A 17,516-nucleotide genomic window follows, 5' to 3' on the forward strand; every position below is an offset into this window, starting at 1 on the left:
CACTATTCAACCTGAAAAAAAAGTCATATAACCATTCCAATGACTCCCAAGCTGTTCAGTTATTATAAATTAAGCTACAAAAACGACATAGTTCCCCTTTAAAGCATTTTTTTGAAACTAAAGACTCTCTTTCTGGTGGTTTCTGATTCAAATGAGCTGTTTTTAGGGCACTGTAATGGAGAATCTTACCCTGCTCACAGATAACAAACGTCCAAAACTAAACCCCTTCATAATAATAATAATAAAAAAAAGACTGAAGTGGAAGTGATCATAAAACAGATCAAACCAAACGTTTTTTGGGGGCTTTGGGAGTTTGTTTTGTTATTTCCGTTGTGTTTTTCTGCAAAAAGTGTCACTTTTATCACGAGAAAATGTTTCTGTGTGTTTTTATTTATAACGTTGACCGGTGAGTTGTTTGTATTAAACTGGATATTTATGATTGTGAATAAAAATTGGAGGTGTAAAAGTGGTTTTTATTCCAGCCGGTGTTGAGTCTGATCAGGTTGTGGCGTTTCATAATGTTGGTCTTCACACAGATATCGTTTCTTTTAAATCCATATCATGCACAATATTTATTTTATTATTACATATTCCAAGATATAAACTAATGTTTCAATAATCAAACTATAACAACAGGCTTGGATTAGATTAAACAATGCTGTAGTCATAATGTAGAAATCACTTTAAAGTCAAAACTCTTAATTCGTTGGTTGATATTTTGGACAGCTTGGCTCTTAAATGCCAAACTGAAATGTTATTTCCCTATAATATTTCTGTATTATTCCTGCACAAAAAGGTGCATCTCTGTTGTCTAAAAGTCTCTACATTGAGCACTTCTGTGTCTCTTTAATATATCTGTTTCCCGTAGAAAGTTACTGCTGGATTTGGACCGTCAAATAACAGATTTTTATATTTCACTATGATAGAAATATGAATGGGTCAACATTACAGGTCTGATGAAGAGATCTTAAGTCATTAGAAGTAATATTTTAGCAATAAATTCATGTTATACCATAGCTTAATTCTTAACAGTCCTATTCTGAAAACTATGCCAAAAGTGAATGGAGTTTGGTACATTTTCCACATATGTTTTCCCCAGAAAAACACGTTTCTAGGAACTAAAGATGTCTTTATTTTTCTCCACTGAATCGAGCACCATCATCTGCAGCATTGAGGGCTGATGGTTCCCAACCTGGGGATCAGGGCCCAGTAAAAGGTCCCACATCAATCTGAGGTGGTTACAAGATGATTAAAGAAAAAGACAACTTTTTCTTTTATTTGTAGCATTTTATTTATAAAATATTGGATATTTTCACCCTACAGAGTCTCTAAAATTCCTTAAAATGCCGTAAGCTAGACGTTCAGTTGTTTTTCTTGAACTTTAGAGTCAAGGCTGGATCACTTTCTGGGAAAAGTGGACAAGAAAAAGCCCAAAGTTCGGATTGATTTGTTTGGGATTATGAGAATTTGTGTCAATGAAACGGCCCATTCGCGTGACGTCCTGTTGAGTTCTTATGTCCCTGACGCACCAACCTGATAATCGGCTGTCGGACAGTCTGGCGAGCTCGGTGACTCGAGTCGGTTTGGTGTGTTCCGTGCTATCCGATTGGTGGAGTGCTAGCCGGAACTAATGAGTGGGATGAGTGACGGACGCCTCTCAAAATCAGACAAAAATCTTCGAAACTGACCTTTGTCGATCTGAAATGAAGACCGATTCAGCAACTGCACGGCCGATTTCTCTCTTCAAATGTTTTCAGAAACACATTTTCGGTGAACTATTTTAGTACAATATGAGATCGTATTCTGAACGAGCCGCCATTACTATCGGCTGGAGAAGCCAGACCCACGCGTCGTGTGTGTGTGCGTCTGTCTGTCTGTCTGTCTGTCTGTATATGTGTGTGTGTATGTGTCTCTGTGTGTGTGTATGTGTCTCTGTGTGTGTGTATGTGTCTCTGTGTGTGTGTGGTCTCTGTATTGAAAGGATTGTAAAGTGTCACCTGCCGCTTTAAGAGAAGACCCAGGATGAAGAACAGAGGAAGTTTAAAGGATGAGTCTGCTGTTGTTTCAGCTCATTTAACACTCAACCCATTCATCTTAATGTCACCTAGTCCCAGATCAACACCCCCCGCCCCCCCCACCACCCCCACCATCAGATGAATGGCTCTACTAACAAGTACTGGTTGTGTATAATATGAGGAAACTAAACCATGTTTTTAAAGATGAACGTCTTCACTATTAATCAACGGGAAAGTCATGAATGTCAGTGTTCTGAACGAAGCGTTGGAACTATCGGCTACAGCTCTTCTAAAAACACTTCATTTACAAAAAGAAAACAGCCAAGATAAAGATACAAAAATGTGTAACCTAGCTGCAGAGTTTCTGCACAACTAGAGCACGTTCCCCAGCATTTAGATGAAGAGTATTTTACATGTTCGCCTCTGTTCTATCAGTTTGATTCAATGGCATTGTAAATTATTAATGTAGTATATAAATTTCATATGTCATTAAGACAATTGTGTCTCTTTTTATATATTTGTGTTTAAGGAAACCAACATTATTATCCCATGTCTCATACTTTAGTGTAAACACATCCATCTATATACACACACACTACAGTATTTGTTATTTAAAGTCAGCCAGCAGGCGGCAGCAGAAGCTTGGTCAAACCATGCTTTTACACACACACACACACACACACACACACACACACACACACACACACACACACACACACACACACACACACACACACACACACACACACACATCCACACACACACACACACACACACACACACACACACACACACACCACACACACACACACACACACACACACACACACACACACACACAGGTGGATCCTCATTAGCGGATCCCATTAGCATATCCCCCCTTGTTTCTACCCCTAATGGGTACATTGGAGTACTTCAGGGAGAAATGTAAAAAATATCAGTCATGATTAATTCCTAAAATATAATACACTTTAATAACAAATTAATTTAGTGATTAATTGGAGTGTTTTTTCAGTTACATTGTTGTTGTTTAGTGGGTAAATCCAGAACGTGTTGGGCCTCTTTCTAAAGCTAGGCTGATCCAGGTCTACTTGTATGAAAACATATATTTCAAAGGGGGTACATTATTTTAAAAAAATTTGAGAATTACTGCACCAAATGTGGATTAATCCGCCGATGAAAATAGTCCCCAACAAATGCACTTTTTTCCTCCTGTTTGTTGGAGGAAAAACTCAAAATAACTACAAGGCCCAGCTTTTAGGAAACTACTGAGCCCGTTTTAAAAAGGAAACTGTATAGATACTAATACTAATAAATATGATTTAGGGGAAATCCATTTTCAGACACATTGGAATCTGCTGAACAAAGAACAGCCTGGTTATTAATGAAACACTGGATGTTGAGTACATGTAAGCCTGTTTTGTGTGTCTCTCTTTGTTTGAGTTGTAGATGAAATTGTACTTTTTTTTTAGGGTTACTTTTTTTAGGTTTAGTTCACTACTTTAATGGAATTTGAGTCTTTTATTCAATTTGATAGCATTTTTTTTTTTTTTTTAATTGTTAAAAAATGCGCAGAAACAAATCGACAAAGACGTCGGTAAAAGTGACAAAAAAAATTGAAAAAAGTGACAGAAATATCGGGGAAAGTCACAAAAGTGTCCGGAGCTTAGCACCGCCCAAGACGATTGTGATTGGTTTAAAGAAATGCAAACAACCCTGAGAGTTATTTTTTTCTCCTATCCCAGAATGCATCTGTGAAGGAGCCAGAGCCAGACCTAAACTTATGCTGCGTTCCAGACACAATGTTTAGCCCATAAGTTATGACTTCAAGTCACGACTCGGTAGCTTTCCAGGCAAATTCACCGCAAACCCTGCTAGCTAGCGTTAGATAGCGGCTACCTACCGTTGACGTTAGCTAGTGCTAGCTGATACTAGCGATTTCTAGTCGGCGGCATATTTTGGGCTTAATTTAATAAACATAGTCTGTAATAGTACACAATCGTATGTGTATTGATTTTGATTACAATTTGTGGAATTAGTTTACGTTGCCTATTTATGCATATTTATTTCTATTTCTCAACGTTAATCACAGGCATCTGTACAGCATCAACAGGGGTCGCCATTATTGTAATTGTGTGTGTGTGTGTGTGTGACGTCAAAAACTGTAACTGTACAACGATGTGGTACGAGTTCACAGAGAGTAAGTTACGGCTTGAGCGCCGTTCCAGGGCGCTTTCAAAGGGGGAAGATTGTGAAAACACGAGTTACAGTTTGCCTGGAACGCAGCATAAGGATGTCCAAATATAACAGCTTCCCACAAATTCAATCTGAGTTGGTAACAAGATTAATATTCTTCATTATAAAGTGACTGGGATGAAAACTGGAATCACTGAAGGGGATGAACTTAAAGTGATGGTTTGGAGTAATTTCACCCTAGGGTCCTTTGCACCATGACCTCGAGCCAAACACCCCCCGAGAAGCTTTTTTCACCAGGGTCTAGCATTGGGAGAGTTAGCGTAGCAGCGTTATCAGCTGAATAACTTATTAGCACAGGGGCTAATGGACCCACGTTTGTATCTCGTAAATGACCCAACTAATAATGCCCGAAATGATACCAAACTTCTACACTAGTACAAATAGGTTATGTACTCTTAAAACGATGGATTGGAAAGTATGTAAGTACACCAGAAGTTTATGAACACTTGCCTGCTGGCTTCTGCTCTCTGTTGCTTCTGCTGCTTCTACCTGCAGTTAGACGAGTGCTTAGGGCCGTCTACAAATTACTACACCGAAAAGAGATACAACAAAAATATTTATTAATTTAATGATTAAATAAGGTAATGTCTCCAAACTTACCTCAATTATTACTTGTCTCCTGCTAGTTATACTACAGCACTTACTTTAAAAAAAAAAAAGTTAAATTCAAAAATATTTTTGTTGCATCTCTTTTCGGTGTTGTAATTTGTAGACATATATATACATATATATATATATATATATATATATATATATATATATATATATATATATATACATATATATATATATATATACATATATATATACACATATATATATACATATATATATACATATATACATACATATACATACATACATACATACATATATATATACACATATATATATATACATATATATACATATACATACATATATATATATACATATACATATATATACATATACATACATATATATATATATATATATATATATATACATATATACATATATATATATATAAGTGTTATTTTAAATCACACAGTAACAGCTTCAACTGATTTGACCCTTTCATGATTTACAAGAACAAAAGTCATTTTTAATAAAATAAAAGTTGTATAATAAAGTATTTGAGCTCTGCGACAGATCATCTTGAAAACAAAGACTTAAGTTTTATTCTGAAATAAAAAAATAAGAAAGGAGAAAGAGGGTAAAATAAAGATTGAGAAAACGGCGATCAAACGCTTGGAATCCAGTTTCAGGTGGATTATTTGTGTTTACACGGGAAGGTTTTAAATAAAGTTTAATTAGGAAATCTGAAATATTTCAATAAAATCCTAAAATCCAGCTCAGTGAACGAACAGCTGTTGAAACACTTTGAAGGATTTTAATGAAGCCTCTTTTTTTATTATTAATATTAAAGCATCTTATTCAGAAAGATTGTTAAAGGTGCAGTAGGTAAGCCTTTCTGTCATATCTGCTGAAACTGACCCTATGTTACAGTAGAACTACATGAAGCAGGTCATTTAAAATAAATCCAGCTCCTCTGGCTCCACCTGGAGTGGGATTTTCAAAAACACTCCCTGTTCAGATGCACCAATCAGGGCCAGGGGGGGGAAGTAAGTCCTGGATCTTCACAATCCTACCTACAGCACCTTTAACTGTAGGAGAAGAAGGTCGACTCACCTTCAGAGACTGAAGACTTTCAACTTGATATGGTCCAGATGAGGAGCTTCAGACAGATTTAACCCTTGTGTTGTCTTCGGGTTACATTTGACCCGTTTTCTAAATTTCTTTTTTTAGAAATATGGGTTTCTTTTTAACTACCTCATTAAGTTATCCAAAAATAACACAGATGGTTACAACGCGTTTCGCAATTACAACAAGAGATGCGATCTCTAAATTTTTAGCATTTGAAAAAGAAATTGAAATGTTTTCGAAACAGTATAAACTCACTGAACGTTCATATAAATTAGGTTTATTGACCATGGATTCCAAAAAGAAGTTTTAAACTAAGCATAAGTTGGTGTGAGTGTTTTTTATACATGGTAGTCTAGTGAAAACAAGTGTTCAACGGCAAAAAAGTGCCAAAAACATTGAAAAAAAGTGTCAAAAAAACAGACAAAAACGTCAGAAAAAGTGTTGATTTTCAGTTCTGACCCGGGAGGACCTGCGTGCATGGACCAATGGAAGACAACACAAGGGTGAAATCAGCGGGCGGAGCCTTTTAAAGGGCAAAAAAGACTTCTTTCTTCTTATTTTCAGAGGTTTTTTTTCTGATTTGTTTAAATGTCGAATATGTTCACACGGAGGTCCAGGTTCTCGGGTGTTTTGGTCTGCAAGGATCTGTGGCTTTAAAGTTTGTTTTAGTAAACCTGGGAACAGAAGAGAAGATCAGTTAAGAGTTTAAATAAACTGAATATACAACAGGAATAAAGTCAAAAACTACGGTGGCCGACAGGGGCAAACGCACTGCAACTTAAAGGTCCTATGACATGCTGATTTTAGACTTTTATATAGGCCTTAGTGGTCTCCTAATACTGTATCTGAAGTCTCTTTTATATAGACCTTAGTGGTCCCCTAATACTGTATCTGAAGTCTCTTTTATATAGACCTTAGTGGTCCCCTAATACTGTATCTGAAGTCTCTTTTATATAGACCTTAGTGGTCCTCTAATACTGTATCTGAAGTATCTTTTATATAGACCTTATAATAATAAAAATAATAATAATAATAATAATAATACATTTTATTTATAGGCGCCTTTCTAAACACTCAAGGTCACCTTACAAAATCAGCAATAAAACACTCAAAACATTAAACAAGCAATCAGAGAAACAAGCAATAAAATAACATGATAATACTATTAATAAAATAATTAAAGAGAGTAAGCCGGTCTGAAAAGATGAGTTTTTAGGTGAGATTTGAAAGTGGTTATGGATGTGGAGTGTTGAATATAGTGGGGCAGAGAGTTCCAGAGGTGGGGGGGCTGAATGACTGAAAGCTCTAGACCCCATGGTGACCAGACGAGCAGGTGGGAGGATGAGCTGGATGGAGGAAGATGACCTGAGAGAACTGGTAGGTGTCTTAATATGGAGAAGCTCGTGAGATACTGAGGGGCAAGATTATTGATAGCTTTAAATGTAAGGAGGAGGATCTTGTAAATGATGCGGTACTTCATGGGGAGCCAATGAAGTTGCTGCAGGACAGGTGTTATGTGACTGATGGAGGGGGTTCTGGTAATGATGCGGGCAGCAGAGTTTTGGACTAGTTGTAGTTTATGGATGGATTTGTCAGGTAAACCATAGAGGAGAGAGTTGCAATAATCTAGTCGGGGTGTGACCAGGGTGTGAACCAGAATTTCAGCACTGTTGGGGGAGAGAGACGGGCGCAGGCGAGAGATGTTACGTAAATGGAAATATGCTGACCGAGTGATGTTATTGATATGGGACTGCAATGACAGAGTGCCATCTAGGATGACACCCAGACTCTTAACTAGGGGGGAGGGGGACACCGATGAATTGTCGATGGAGATAGAGAAGTCATTTATAAGGAGGAGTTCAGTTTTGTCACTGTTGAGCTTGAGAAAGTTTAGGCAGAACCAGGATCTGATTTCCTGAAGACAATTTGATAGAGAGGTGGGAGGGAGGGATGTGGTCCCCTCGGGGTCCTCTCCCATAAAATATATAGAAAGCGTCAAACACTTCATTTTCTGCATTCTGGTGAATTTTTATGCAGCACTTTATGGTGCTAACGTCTTTATTTATGGTATTGTTCTCCTGCAATGTTCAAAACTTTCTGCACATTCAAAACATCATCACGTGTTTGACGGGCGTAACTTTGAGTTCGTCATTGGGGGAGGGGGGGTCTATGGAGGTCCAGGGACATGACTGCATGGATTGAAGAAAAAAAAACGCAAAAACATAAAATAATTATCTTAAAACAAACTTGAAAAACAGCAAAAGGCGATTCAAAACATTGAGAAAACTTTCCAAAAACAAAAAATAGACAAAAACTCAGAAGAAAACAGCAAAAAACATTGAAAAGGAACAGATACTTCGTAAAAAGCCCAGTTTTGATTATAAGACAGCATCCTTTCTGCGTCCTTCACAAACTAACTTTTCCACTTCATCTCTCATGTTGCTGGTTATGTATCGTTTCTGTCGCCCCCCCCCATGAGGAATTCTAAGTAATGACAGCAACGCTGTCTGGTGCGTCCCATACATGATACAAGCCTTCCGTGATCACGTACCACGTGACGGACGTTCATTTATTGTGCGTTCATGGACATCGGAAAAACGTTTTTCCGAGTGAAAACGTCACCATTCACGTCATTTCCTGTGGGAGTCAGAGGTGGGAAACTCGGGCTGGATTTTGCTAACAGAGTACCCCAGTTGGTGACGCGTTGAAGTTTGATGGAGGCGACTTTGGTTCACTGAACATATTTCAATGATAATAAACTGTTTATTGTGGACAAATGCCTCTGCCAAGAAACATACACAGACATAACATGTTTGAAATTATTCATAAATAGGCCCATGTATAAAAAACAACACATTATCCGTCTTTTCCCGTTGGTTGTCCTGCAGATAACACAAGCAAACACCTGGTGATGTGCTGTTTGGATGCTCGCATAAGAAAACAGAGAATCTTCTGTTATTGTGGCCTCCATGTTTTCACACACCTGATGCTCTCGGCTACGGCCAACCGTTGGTGGCAGTCATGCAAAAAGTTGTTATGCCAAACGGCAATATAACAGAAGAAGAAGAACACGCATCCCGACCATGTGAACGCTGCCAGTCGGAAAAACAACGTAACCAGGGGGGCGGTGCCGGTTATTCTGAGGTGGCATGAACGCAGCATCATATCAGAGTTATGCACTACAGCTTTGACGCTGTTCGATTATTTCTGTGTGCCTTTAACTGTAGCGCGCACTGAGACCGTGTCTAATAGGGATTTTACACTTTAAATACATTTGATTGATTGATTGATTGATTAATAACCTTTGGTTCTCCTTTCACACAGTGGAGCCTGTCGTTTTATTTTACTCCATTTCCCCCCTGTACAGTTAAAGGTCTGCTGTTGATGAACTTTGAGTTATTTTAAGTATTTAATTTCACTCTTCAAAGAGAGTCACATTTGTTGAATCTTTTTTTTTTTATAAGATTCTTTTTAGGGCATTTCAGCCTTTAATGGAAAAGACAGACTGATATGAAAGAGGAGAGAACAGGACTCGAACCCTTGACCTTCTGCGTCGAGGCATTAACCTCTATGTACGTGCGCCTGCTCTACCAACTGAGCCAACCCGGCCACTGCATTTTATTTTTTAACCCTCTCAGCAGTCAGCAACTCTGCGTCTCTCAGAAAGAGTTTTCTTTTCTTTACTAATTCTGAGGATAAGTCGTTTAAAACATTTTAATCATCTTGCCATTTCTTCATTTCTTTCTTTTTTTTGATGTCACACAAATTAGTGTTTAATAATTTCCAAAATATATTTAAGACTATTTATTTAGTCTGTACTAATTTCTGGATGGAAAACAAAAGGCTTCTTCACATAGTTCCTTCATTATTTTAGGATAGTTTGTTATGAAAATTACTGGCTACAGATTTATTTTCCATATGAATGTCTGTCTGATTCTAACAAAAGTTTAATAACAGTTTTAAACATTCGTAACATTTCGATTAAAAAAAAAGTCAAATGTGATTTAAAAAGAGTTTAACCTCAAAACTTTTTTTTTTTTAATTATGATTTACTGATTTAGAGAACATTTTGGGACGGTGCTAGATGTCTGTTGGCCACAGAGGCATAAATATTATATATTCAAACACGTTACATTATTAAGAGTAGGCTAAAATCCATTAAAAAAAAATACAGAAAAAAGGAGATGAGAGCAACCAACCTCCAAATTCAGTCTTTGTTTTCGTTGCTGCATTTCGACTTTTTTCTGCAGATATATATTTTTTTTACATGAATTATTGATTTAATGACTTTAACAGTCGGTCCTCCTCAGAATGACTCCGATCCAGTTGTGCGTAATTGGAAATGCAACCGAGACAAAACGCCCACGCGCAAATACACAACAACTACAGGTGTCGGTGTTACAGCCTAAAGTGACGTCAGAGGGAAAAGTCCAAGTTAAACGTCGTGGACAGCCAGTTCCAAACCATAACCTGCGTTTCTAAACAATGAAGGTTCCCAAAATATAGGCCTAAATAAATACTAATTTGAGGAAAAGTTTAATAGCTGCTAATATTAATCTAATATAAATAACAATCATCAGCTTACAGTTAGTGACATTAGGAGATGATCAGTGAAGTGATGCAGCTCGTATAAGACCAGTTTAGTGATCGTATTTACAGTTATTTACTCATATTAAATGGGATAATACGTTGTTGTAACGTCAGTGTTCTAACAAAGTAAATCCCCGGAGAGGGATGCTCTCGTGTGGCTTCAAAAAAAATGTGTGCCTCCACGTTTTTGTTTTGGGTCAAACCTCGCAAACCAAAAAAACAGCAGCAGCAGCAGCAGAAGTAAGCAGGTCCAAACCATTTTCTCCACTTACCTCTGAAATGTCAATTGCCATTGTTGGCGGCTGTGTCCGCGTCGCTCCGCCCATCTCCTCCCGTCTCTCCCTGTGCGATGGGAGTCGGAGTCCGGCGGGATAAGGGCAACTCGTCTCCTCCTGCCTGCAGCCGAACTTCTTCCCAGGGAGACAGAAGACCCAAAAAAAAAGCCGGAGGGAGGGAGGGGGGACGCAGGCAGGCAGACCCGACCACATCCAGCCAGAGCACGGGGTGTCCACTCCGCAACATGTCCTTCAGCCCAAAGCACTCCACCCCCTTCTCAGTCACCGACATTTTGAGCCCCATGGAGGACAGCTACCGGAGGTTTGGAGGCGTGGATCCCGCTGCGGGGAGTCTCGGCTCCCACCTGGGCTCCTACCGGCAGCAGCAAGTCTCCCATCAGCCCGGTACGCAGCATCATCAGCACCCGGCGCAGCAGCAGCATCAGCCGCCTCATCTCCATCACCACCATCATCACCATCACCACCTGTCCTCCTCTTCATCCTCATCCTCCTCCTCTTCCTCAGCCGCAGCAGCAGCCATGGGACCCGCCGGGCCCTACCACCATGTGCCCCACCACGGGGTCCCGCAGTTCTCCGGGGCCGTAGGAGGGTTCTGTAACGGCGGCATCGGGAACGTGGGAGAGCTGCCGTCCTACCAGGACACGGTGAGGGGCGGAGGGGCGGCGGCAGCGTGGTACAGCAACCCCGAGCCCAGATACCCGACAAGTAAGAGGAGCGTGGTTTAAAAGTATTTTATATTTTTTTTTTTTAATCTGAGAAGTTTTAGAAAGTAGGGAAAAAATGTGACGGACTCACTTTTACGCACGATGGAATTTTTGTTGTTGCAAAAAAGTGTCTGACCAGAGACCTTTTACTGTTCATTTTATGGCAAATAAATTCCTACTTTCATCTCCCTCTAGTTGGACGTCAAACTGCATGGCCTTCTCAGAATTCACTTTTTAAACACTTAGTTTAAAGTGTATTAATTACGCGTGTGCGTAAAAGCACACGCGTAATTAATCGTAAAAGCAGGATGGAACGAAAATGTGCAAAAATGTGTAGGTCATGGCACTGAAATTTCTACGATTATCTCCCTCCGTTAGAACTTAAACTGGTTCTCAGTACGAGAAGAGTCAATTAAAAGTTCTTTTTTTTTTTTTATCTGAAAAATGTGACCTGGATACTCTGGCCTGCAGCTTTTTCGCACGATGGAAAAAGGTTCCAAAATGTGTCTGAACTAAAGAGAACTCCGTGAGATTAATGTGACCCTTTACTATTTATTTTATGGCATCTAAAGATTCTACTTTTCCATCTATTTAGACTTCAATCTGGCCTTTCCCATAATACACTTCAGTCACTTTAAAACACTAAGCGTCAAAGTTAATAGTAATTTATTAGTTACGCGTGTGCTTTTATGCACGATGGAAAGATGTCGCAAAATGTCTGAACTAAAGAGAACTCCGTGAGATTACGGTTCCATTTCACTGTTTATTTTATGGCACCGAAACGTCTTCTCATATCTCCCTGATAGGACATTAGACTGGCCTTGTCAGTCAGAGAAGCTTTAATTATATTTTTATAAATCTGAGAGGTTTAAAGAAAGAAAAAAAAAAAAGGGGGGGAACTGTGACCTGGATACTGGCCTGCTGCTTTTACGCACGATGGAAAAGAAATGTTCCATGAACTAAAGAGAAGTCAGTGAGATTAAAGTGTAATTTTACGGTTTATTTTATGGCACCGAAATGTCTACTTTTATCTCCCCATACTACGATTCAAACTGGCCTTCTCAGAATTCAGTTAAGTCACGTTAAAACTTACTTTTTTTTTTATTAAAGTTGATCGACTTAATTAAATAAAATTTTTAATCATCATATGACTACAAAGTGTTCATGGTGCTCCATCGTAACTTTAAATGTTTTAAATCGTTAAATATAGTCTATAGAACGATTACTTTTAACTACCTTAATTAGAACTTCAAACTGGCCTTTAAATCATTTTCATAGTTTGTTATTTAAAGTTTGTGGGTTTAATAATGTAAATATCATTTGTAATCCTTATATAACGACCGCAACGTGTTTATGGCCAAATTTGACTCGTTAAATTCATAGGTTTTGTTTTGATATTGGGATAAAATCCTAAATGGATTCGAAGCTTTTACAGTAAAACGCAAAACGCTTACTTTTTTCTACTTCGGGTTATTTCAGTCTCATATTTAATAGAAAAAAATGCTGATAGATTTAAAAATGAGATTAAAGAGATTTTTTCTTGGATTAAATGTCGACACTTAACTTCAGCAGTGAGCGGTTGTATTTTTATTCTCAAAAACGTTGATTATTTGTTCGCTAAGTTTCCAGATTCATGGGCCCCCCCGGCGGGATGAACATGTCCGGGATGGTGGGCAGCTTGGCCGGGATGGACTCCGGCGCCAAGTCCATGGTGACGCTGCACGCGGCTCCGCGGAGGAAGCGCCGGGTGCTCTTCTCGCAGGCGCAGGTGTACGAGCTGGAGCGGCGCTTCAAGCAGCAGAAGTACCTGTCCGCCCCGGAGAGAGAGCACCTGGCCGGGCTGATCCACCTCACCCCGAACCAGGTCAAGATTTGGTTCCAGAACCACCGATACAAGCTGAAGCGGCAGGCCAAGGACAAGGCCGGGCACGCGCAGCAGCAGGAGGGGGGAAGCGGCGCTGGGAGCGGCGGAGGTCTGTGCTCAACGAGCCACCGCGCCTCCTCCGTGTCCCCGGTTCTCTCCAAGAACGGTAAGGGCTGCCGGAACGACTCCAGCGGCTCCAACCAGACCGGAAACCGACAGAGCAGCGCGGGGGAGGCCATGACGGCGACCCCGCAGCAGCAGGTGAACCAGCTGTCGTCCACGGAGGAGCTGGAGGATTTGTCCCCAAGTCCACCGATGGGACTGCATGGTCAGATTAACATGACGCAGGCGGACGCGGCGCTAATAGAGTACACAAACAGCATGATCGGCTCCAATTTACTGTACGGGAGAACTTGGTAGGGATACCGGGAGGACAGACGGGGGCGGGCCTGTGGGGAGGCATTCTCGGATGGAATTTTGAAAGAACCGGCTGGAGGACAAAAACGAGCACCAGACGTTTTTCCTTCTTCTTTCCGTGCGTAAAGTTCTGGTTCCTTTACGCACACAGGGACTCAAAGAACACAAGAGTGTTTTGAGCAACCAGGCGCAAAAATAAACTGTATATTAGAGCTTTGAGCCTGGTCTGAATGTTAATGTATTTTCTCACTCTTCTTTAAAATGTTTTTTTTTTATTTTTTTTTGTAAGTGACAGATGTGACTGCTGCTGCGTTTAAACCATCAAATCTGATTTGAGGGGAATTCAGGATGGAGGCATGCGCACTGTGCTTCCCATTCATTTCCAGACAAATTAAATTATTGCGGGTTTATATATGAAGTTAATACAAAGTGAAGCAATAGAGGCCGGTTTGAAAAAAAAAAAATTAAGAAATTATAATTCCACGCGGGTTCGGGATTTAACAAATGGAGAAATATTTTGGATTGAAAGTAAATCAGCAAATCTTCATTGTCACAATTTGTTTCCAGTATTGAATAAATTACATTTTCATTTTGGACATTTTAATGCTTTTTGTGGAGCCTGAAGCCAAAAAAAAAAAAAAAAAAAAAAAAAGGTGTTTTTAAAATGTATTTGGAGCACCAACACAATTACAGTTTGTAGTCAGAGTAAATGGTATAAAGACTGGATTTGGCTATTTAAACTGTGCTATTTTTGGCCCCTTTGACACTTAAATGTACCAGAATATTCATCAGAAAATGCTTCAGATCATATGCAGTTTAATCTAAAATATCCCTTTTCATTTTGTCATAACATTTTGATTCTATTGGGAGTTTTATAAGAAAAATAGGGAAGGGTTTTTTCGCTTCTTTTAAATTTAAGTACATTTTAAGTGCAAAAAAATAAATAAAAAAGCCTTTCCTTTATAGATCATATAATTCCTGTCAGACAAATATAACCCAAACATTACGGTTATTGTTTTATTACACGTTTGTTACCTCTCTTTTAAACACATGAACCACTTCTGGAGATATTTGTCTCAAAAAATAAACACAGCGGGACACTTTGTCCTCAACTTACTTGTATTTGACAAGTTTTACAGGCCGTTTGTCTTAAAAATCACAAGTTACATATTACGATTTTTTTGTGTGTAAGTAGAATAAAAAGGAAAAAATAAAAATAAAAACACAATTTCATTGTTGAAGAAGACAATACACTGAAAAAAAGGACATGTCCCTCCTAAAAAAATAGTCAGGCCCACACCCTGAAAGTCCCAAAGTCAAACTTTGAGTTTAGTTCCAGTTGTATCTTCTGGATGGAGGAGGCGCCGGGTAACCTCTGCCCGAGCTGTAGGCCTGAAACACAACCACATCACAACGTTACAACAACGTAACCGACTAAAGACACATTCTGAATTACACCACTGCTGCAAAAGTTGCCAATATAATCTAAATTAAAACAGCCACGTTTGAGCAGTGTAATTAAAATCAATTCATTTTTATCTGCAACAGTGATTTTGAAATTATGTTTGTCCTCTTCTTAGCTGGAAAAGTCACATTTTGCTTCACAAATATATAAAAAAAAAATAAAAACATATCATTCAAAGCCATAAAACCAAAAAACAAACCTTGAATTCACTGACTTTAATTCTGCTTTCATGGTGACAAGGGGGAAAAAAATGGTGACATTTAGTATTTCATTTGTGCTTTGATTAAAACTTTTCATGCAATGTGGCGGCGGAGTTTCACAAACCGTCGTGTTTTAAAAACATAACGATCCTTTAAAAGGAATTAACACGTTGGTCAAAATTAGCAAACGTAAATGTATCTTTTTCAAATGGTTTGATTTTTGGCCACAACGTCATCAAAAGGGTCAGTTTACACGGATTACACTCCTCCAGTGCAGAAATCATCCGTTTTAAAAAGCCAGGAGAGACGGTGCTGTTACATCGTCCTCCCGTCCACCATGAATCGGTCGTCCTTCAGGGTCAACATTGAAAACAATTTCAATGTTCAAAAAAACATTTTACAATGTTTTTTGACACTTCACACACGTTTTTGACACTTTTCTCAACGCTTGTGTAAATTCATGGTCATTGAACCTAATTTAAATGACATTCTACTTAATTTTTGAGTAAAAAAAAAGAAAGCAGAAATTCTGAATTGTTTTGACTAATAGATGAGATCAGAAGATGTTGAGTGAATCAAAACTTTAGTCAGGATATACGGTTTGGATTTTTGTTATTTTTCCAAATGCTATAAAATTGAATAAAACACCCAAAATTCAATGAAAGTAATTATTAATTGTACCTGCGAAGAATGTTATATGGGTTCCATACAACGTACATCATGCATCCATGTTATTTTTGGGTAATTTGGTTGTTAAAAAACCCATATTTCTGATATAAAGAACTTTGGAAACGGGACAACCCCAACCTAAAAAACCTGGACAGAAAAACCCTCCGCAACTATTTGCAAGGATGGATGTGTAAACAAGTCATATTTAATGTATGAACTGGCCCTTTAATGCTGCCATGGCACTGCTTGAACTCCAATAGACTGGGTTTTAGCCGAATAAACCAAATAAAACTTAAAAAAAAAAAAAGGTTTTTAATTTGAGATTTTAAACCCTGAACTTCCTCTAAAGTCTCGTCAGTTATTTTCAAAGTTTGAACCAAAGCAGAGAAGTTGGGGGAGAAACCGACAACCTCCACAACCTCTTCAAAAGAAGAACGGAGGACGTAGCCGTTGACCAATCAGAGCATAGTCTGCATGTGTGTTTAACGTCTTTCAGCGAGTTCTGGGTCTCATGAAGGTCTGATTAAAATATCTTCATCAGTTAGTAGATTTTTGGATTGGATTCTTTGCTGATTTTACTGTAAACCGAATATTCTTTAGACTGTCAGTCGGACAAAACAATTTCTTTACAATTTCCTGACACTTTCATATAGACTAAATATTTAACGAATCCTCGAAATATTAACCGATGCATCACTTGTATCGTTCAAAAGATAAATAAAACGATAGGAAAAACAATATTCGGCTTAAATCTAGCGCTTCTTAAACCATCAGCAACATTTAACCTACTAATCTTCCAAAGAATAAATCACGATTCAAAAAATGTAAAACACAGGATTAAAAATTAAGATTGCGAAAAAAAAAAAATTCCCACTAACCGATCACAACAATCACCTCAAAAAGGAGTTACATTCATTTCACAACAAGTTGAGTGAACTGGCATCACCATCCAATCACATTAGTTTTTGCTCTGTCCAAAACGGGACGGCTGCCAAACTTCCCCTTTACACACCTTTTATTAAAACGTAACTCTCGCCAAAATGCAACCTAGGGTCTTTTTGTGAATGTACCAGAGTACAATTTTCGTTTTAAAAGCATAACTGGGCTGGAAGCGGCACTTTTAAGATTTTAGCGTATTCTCGTTTTGGGTCAAATGGCCTTTTGAATGGGAGTGGTAGGGGCACTACTAGGATCACGTCAAAAAACAACATTTTTCAAACACTAAGAAGGCTCAACACAACATGAAATATCACCAGGGGCTCTAGCTACACATGAACTCCAGCATTGAGAACACTGTGTACAGAGTTTACTAAAAATAAGTGTTTTGAACAACTCACTTTAGCAGTTGGTT

The 17,516-nt window shown here is 38.7% G+C and overlaps 2 protein-coding genes across 4 annotated transcripts in view; one reads left to right on the plus strand and one right to left on the minus strand.

Moving 5' to 3' along the window:
- Nucleotides 1-11,070: 11,070 nt before the first annotated feature.
- On the plus strand, nt 11,071-13,834 carry nkx2.4b (NK2 homeobox 4b). The gene is made up of 2 exons (XM_028605847.1): nt 11,071-11,551; nt 13,173-13,834. Exons 1-2 carry the CDS (start codon nt 11,071-11,073, stop codon nt 13,832-13,834), a joined length of 1,143 nt encoding a protein of 380 aa, XP_028461648.1.
- Nucleotides 13,835-14,834: 1,000 nt separating this feature from the next.
- Nucleotides 14,835-17,516, minus strand: part of xrn2 (5'-3' exoribonuclease 2) — a 49,933-nt gene continuing 47,251 nt past the window's right edge. For 2 of the 3 annotated variants that reach the window (XM_028605633.1, XM_028605632.1), the window contains exon 31: nt 14,835-15,223. In XM_028605633.1, coding sequence (XP_028461434.1) covers nt 15,161-15,223 — 63 coding nt within the window. In that variant the 3' untranslated portion in view covers nt 14,835-15,160. Of the gene's footprint in view, nt 15,224-15,495; nt 15,518-17,516 lie in introns of all 3 variants that reach the window. The other variant, XM_028605634.1, reaches the window with a different exon arrangement.

The sequence above is a fragment of the Perca flavescens genome, chromosome 18, assembly GCF_004354835.1.
Source record: "Perca flavescens isolate YP-PL-M2 chromosome 18, PFLA_1.0, whole genome shotgun sequence".
NCBI classification, from domain to species: Eukaryota; Metazoa; Chordata; class Actinopteri; order Perciformes; family Percidae; genus Perca; species Perca flavescens.

Bases quoted from the DNA above. Each gene is read 5' to 3' on its own strand.
- nkx2.4b (XM_028605847.1), top strand. From the start codon at position 11,071: ATGTCCTTCAGCCCAAAGCACTCCACCCCCTTCTCAGTCACCGACATT. The intron at 11,552-13,172 runs GTAAGAGGAGCG...TTGTTCGCTAAG, and splicing joins CGAGCCCAGATACCCGACAA to TTTCCAGATTCATGGGCCCC.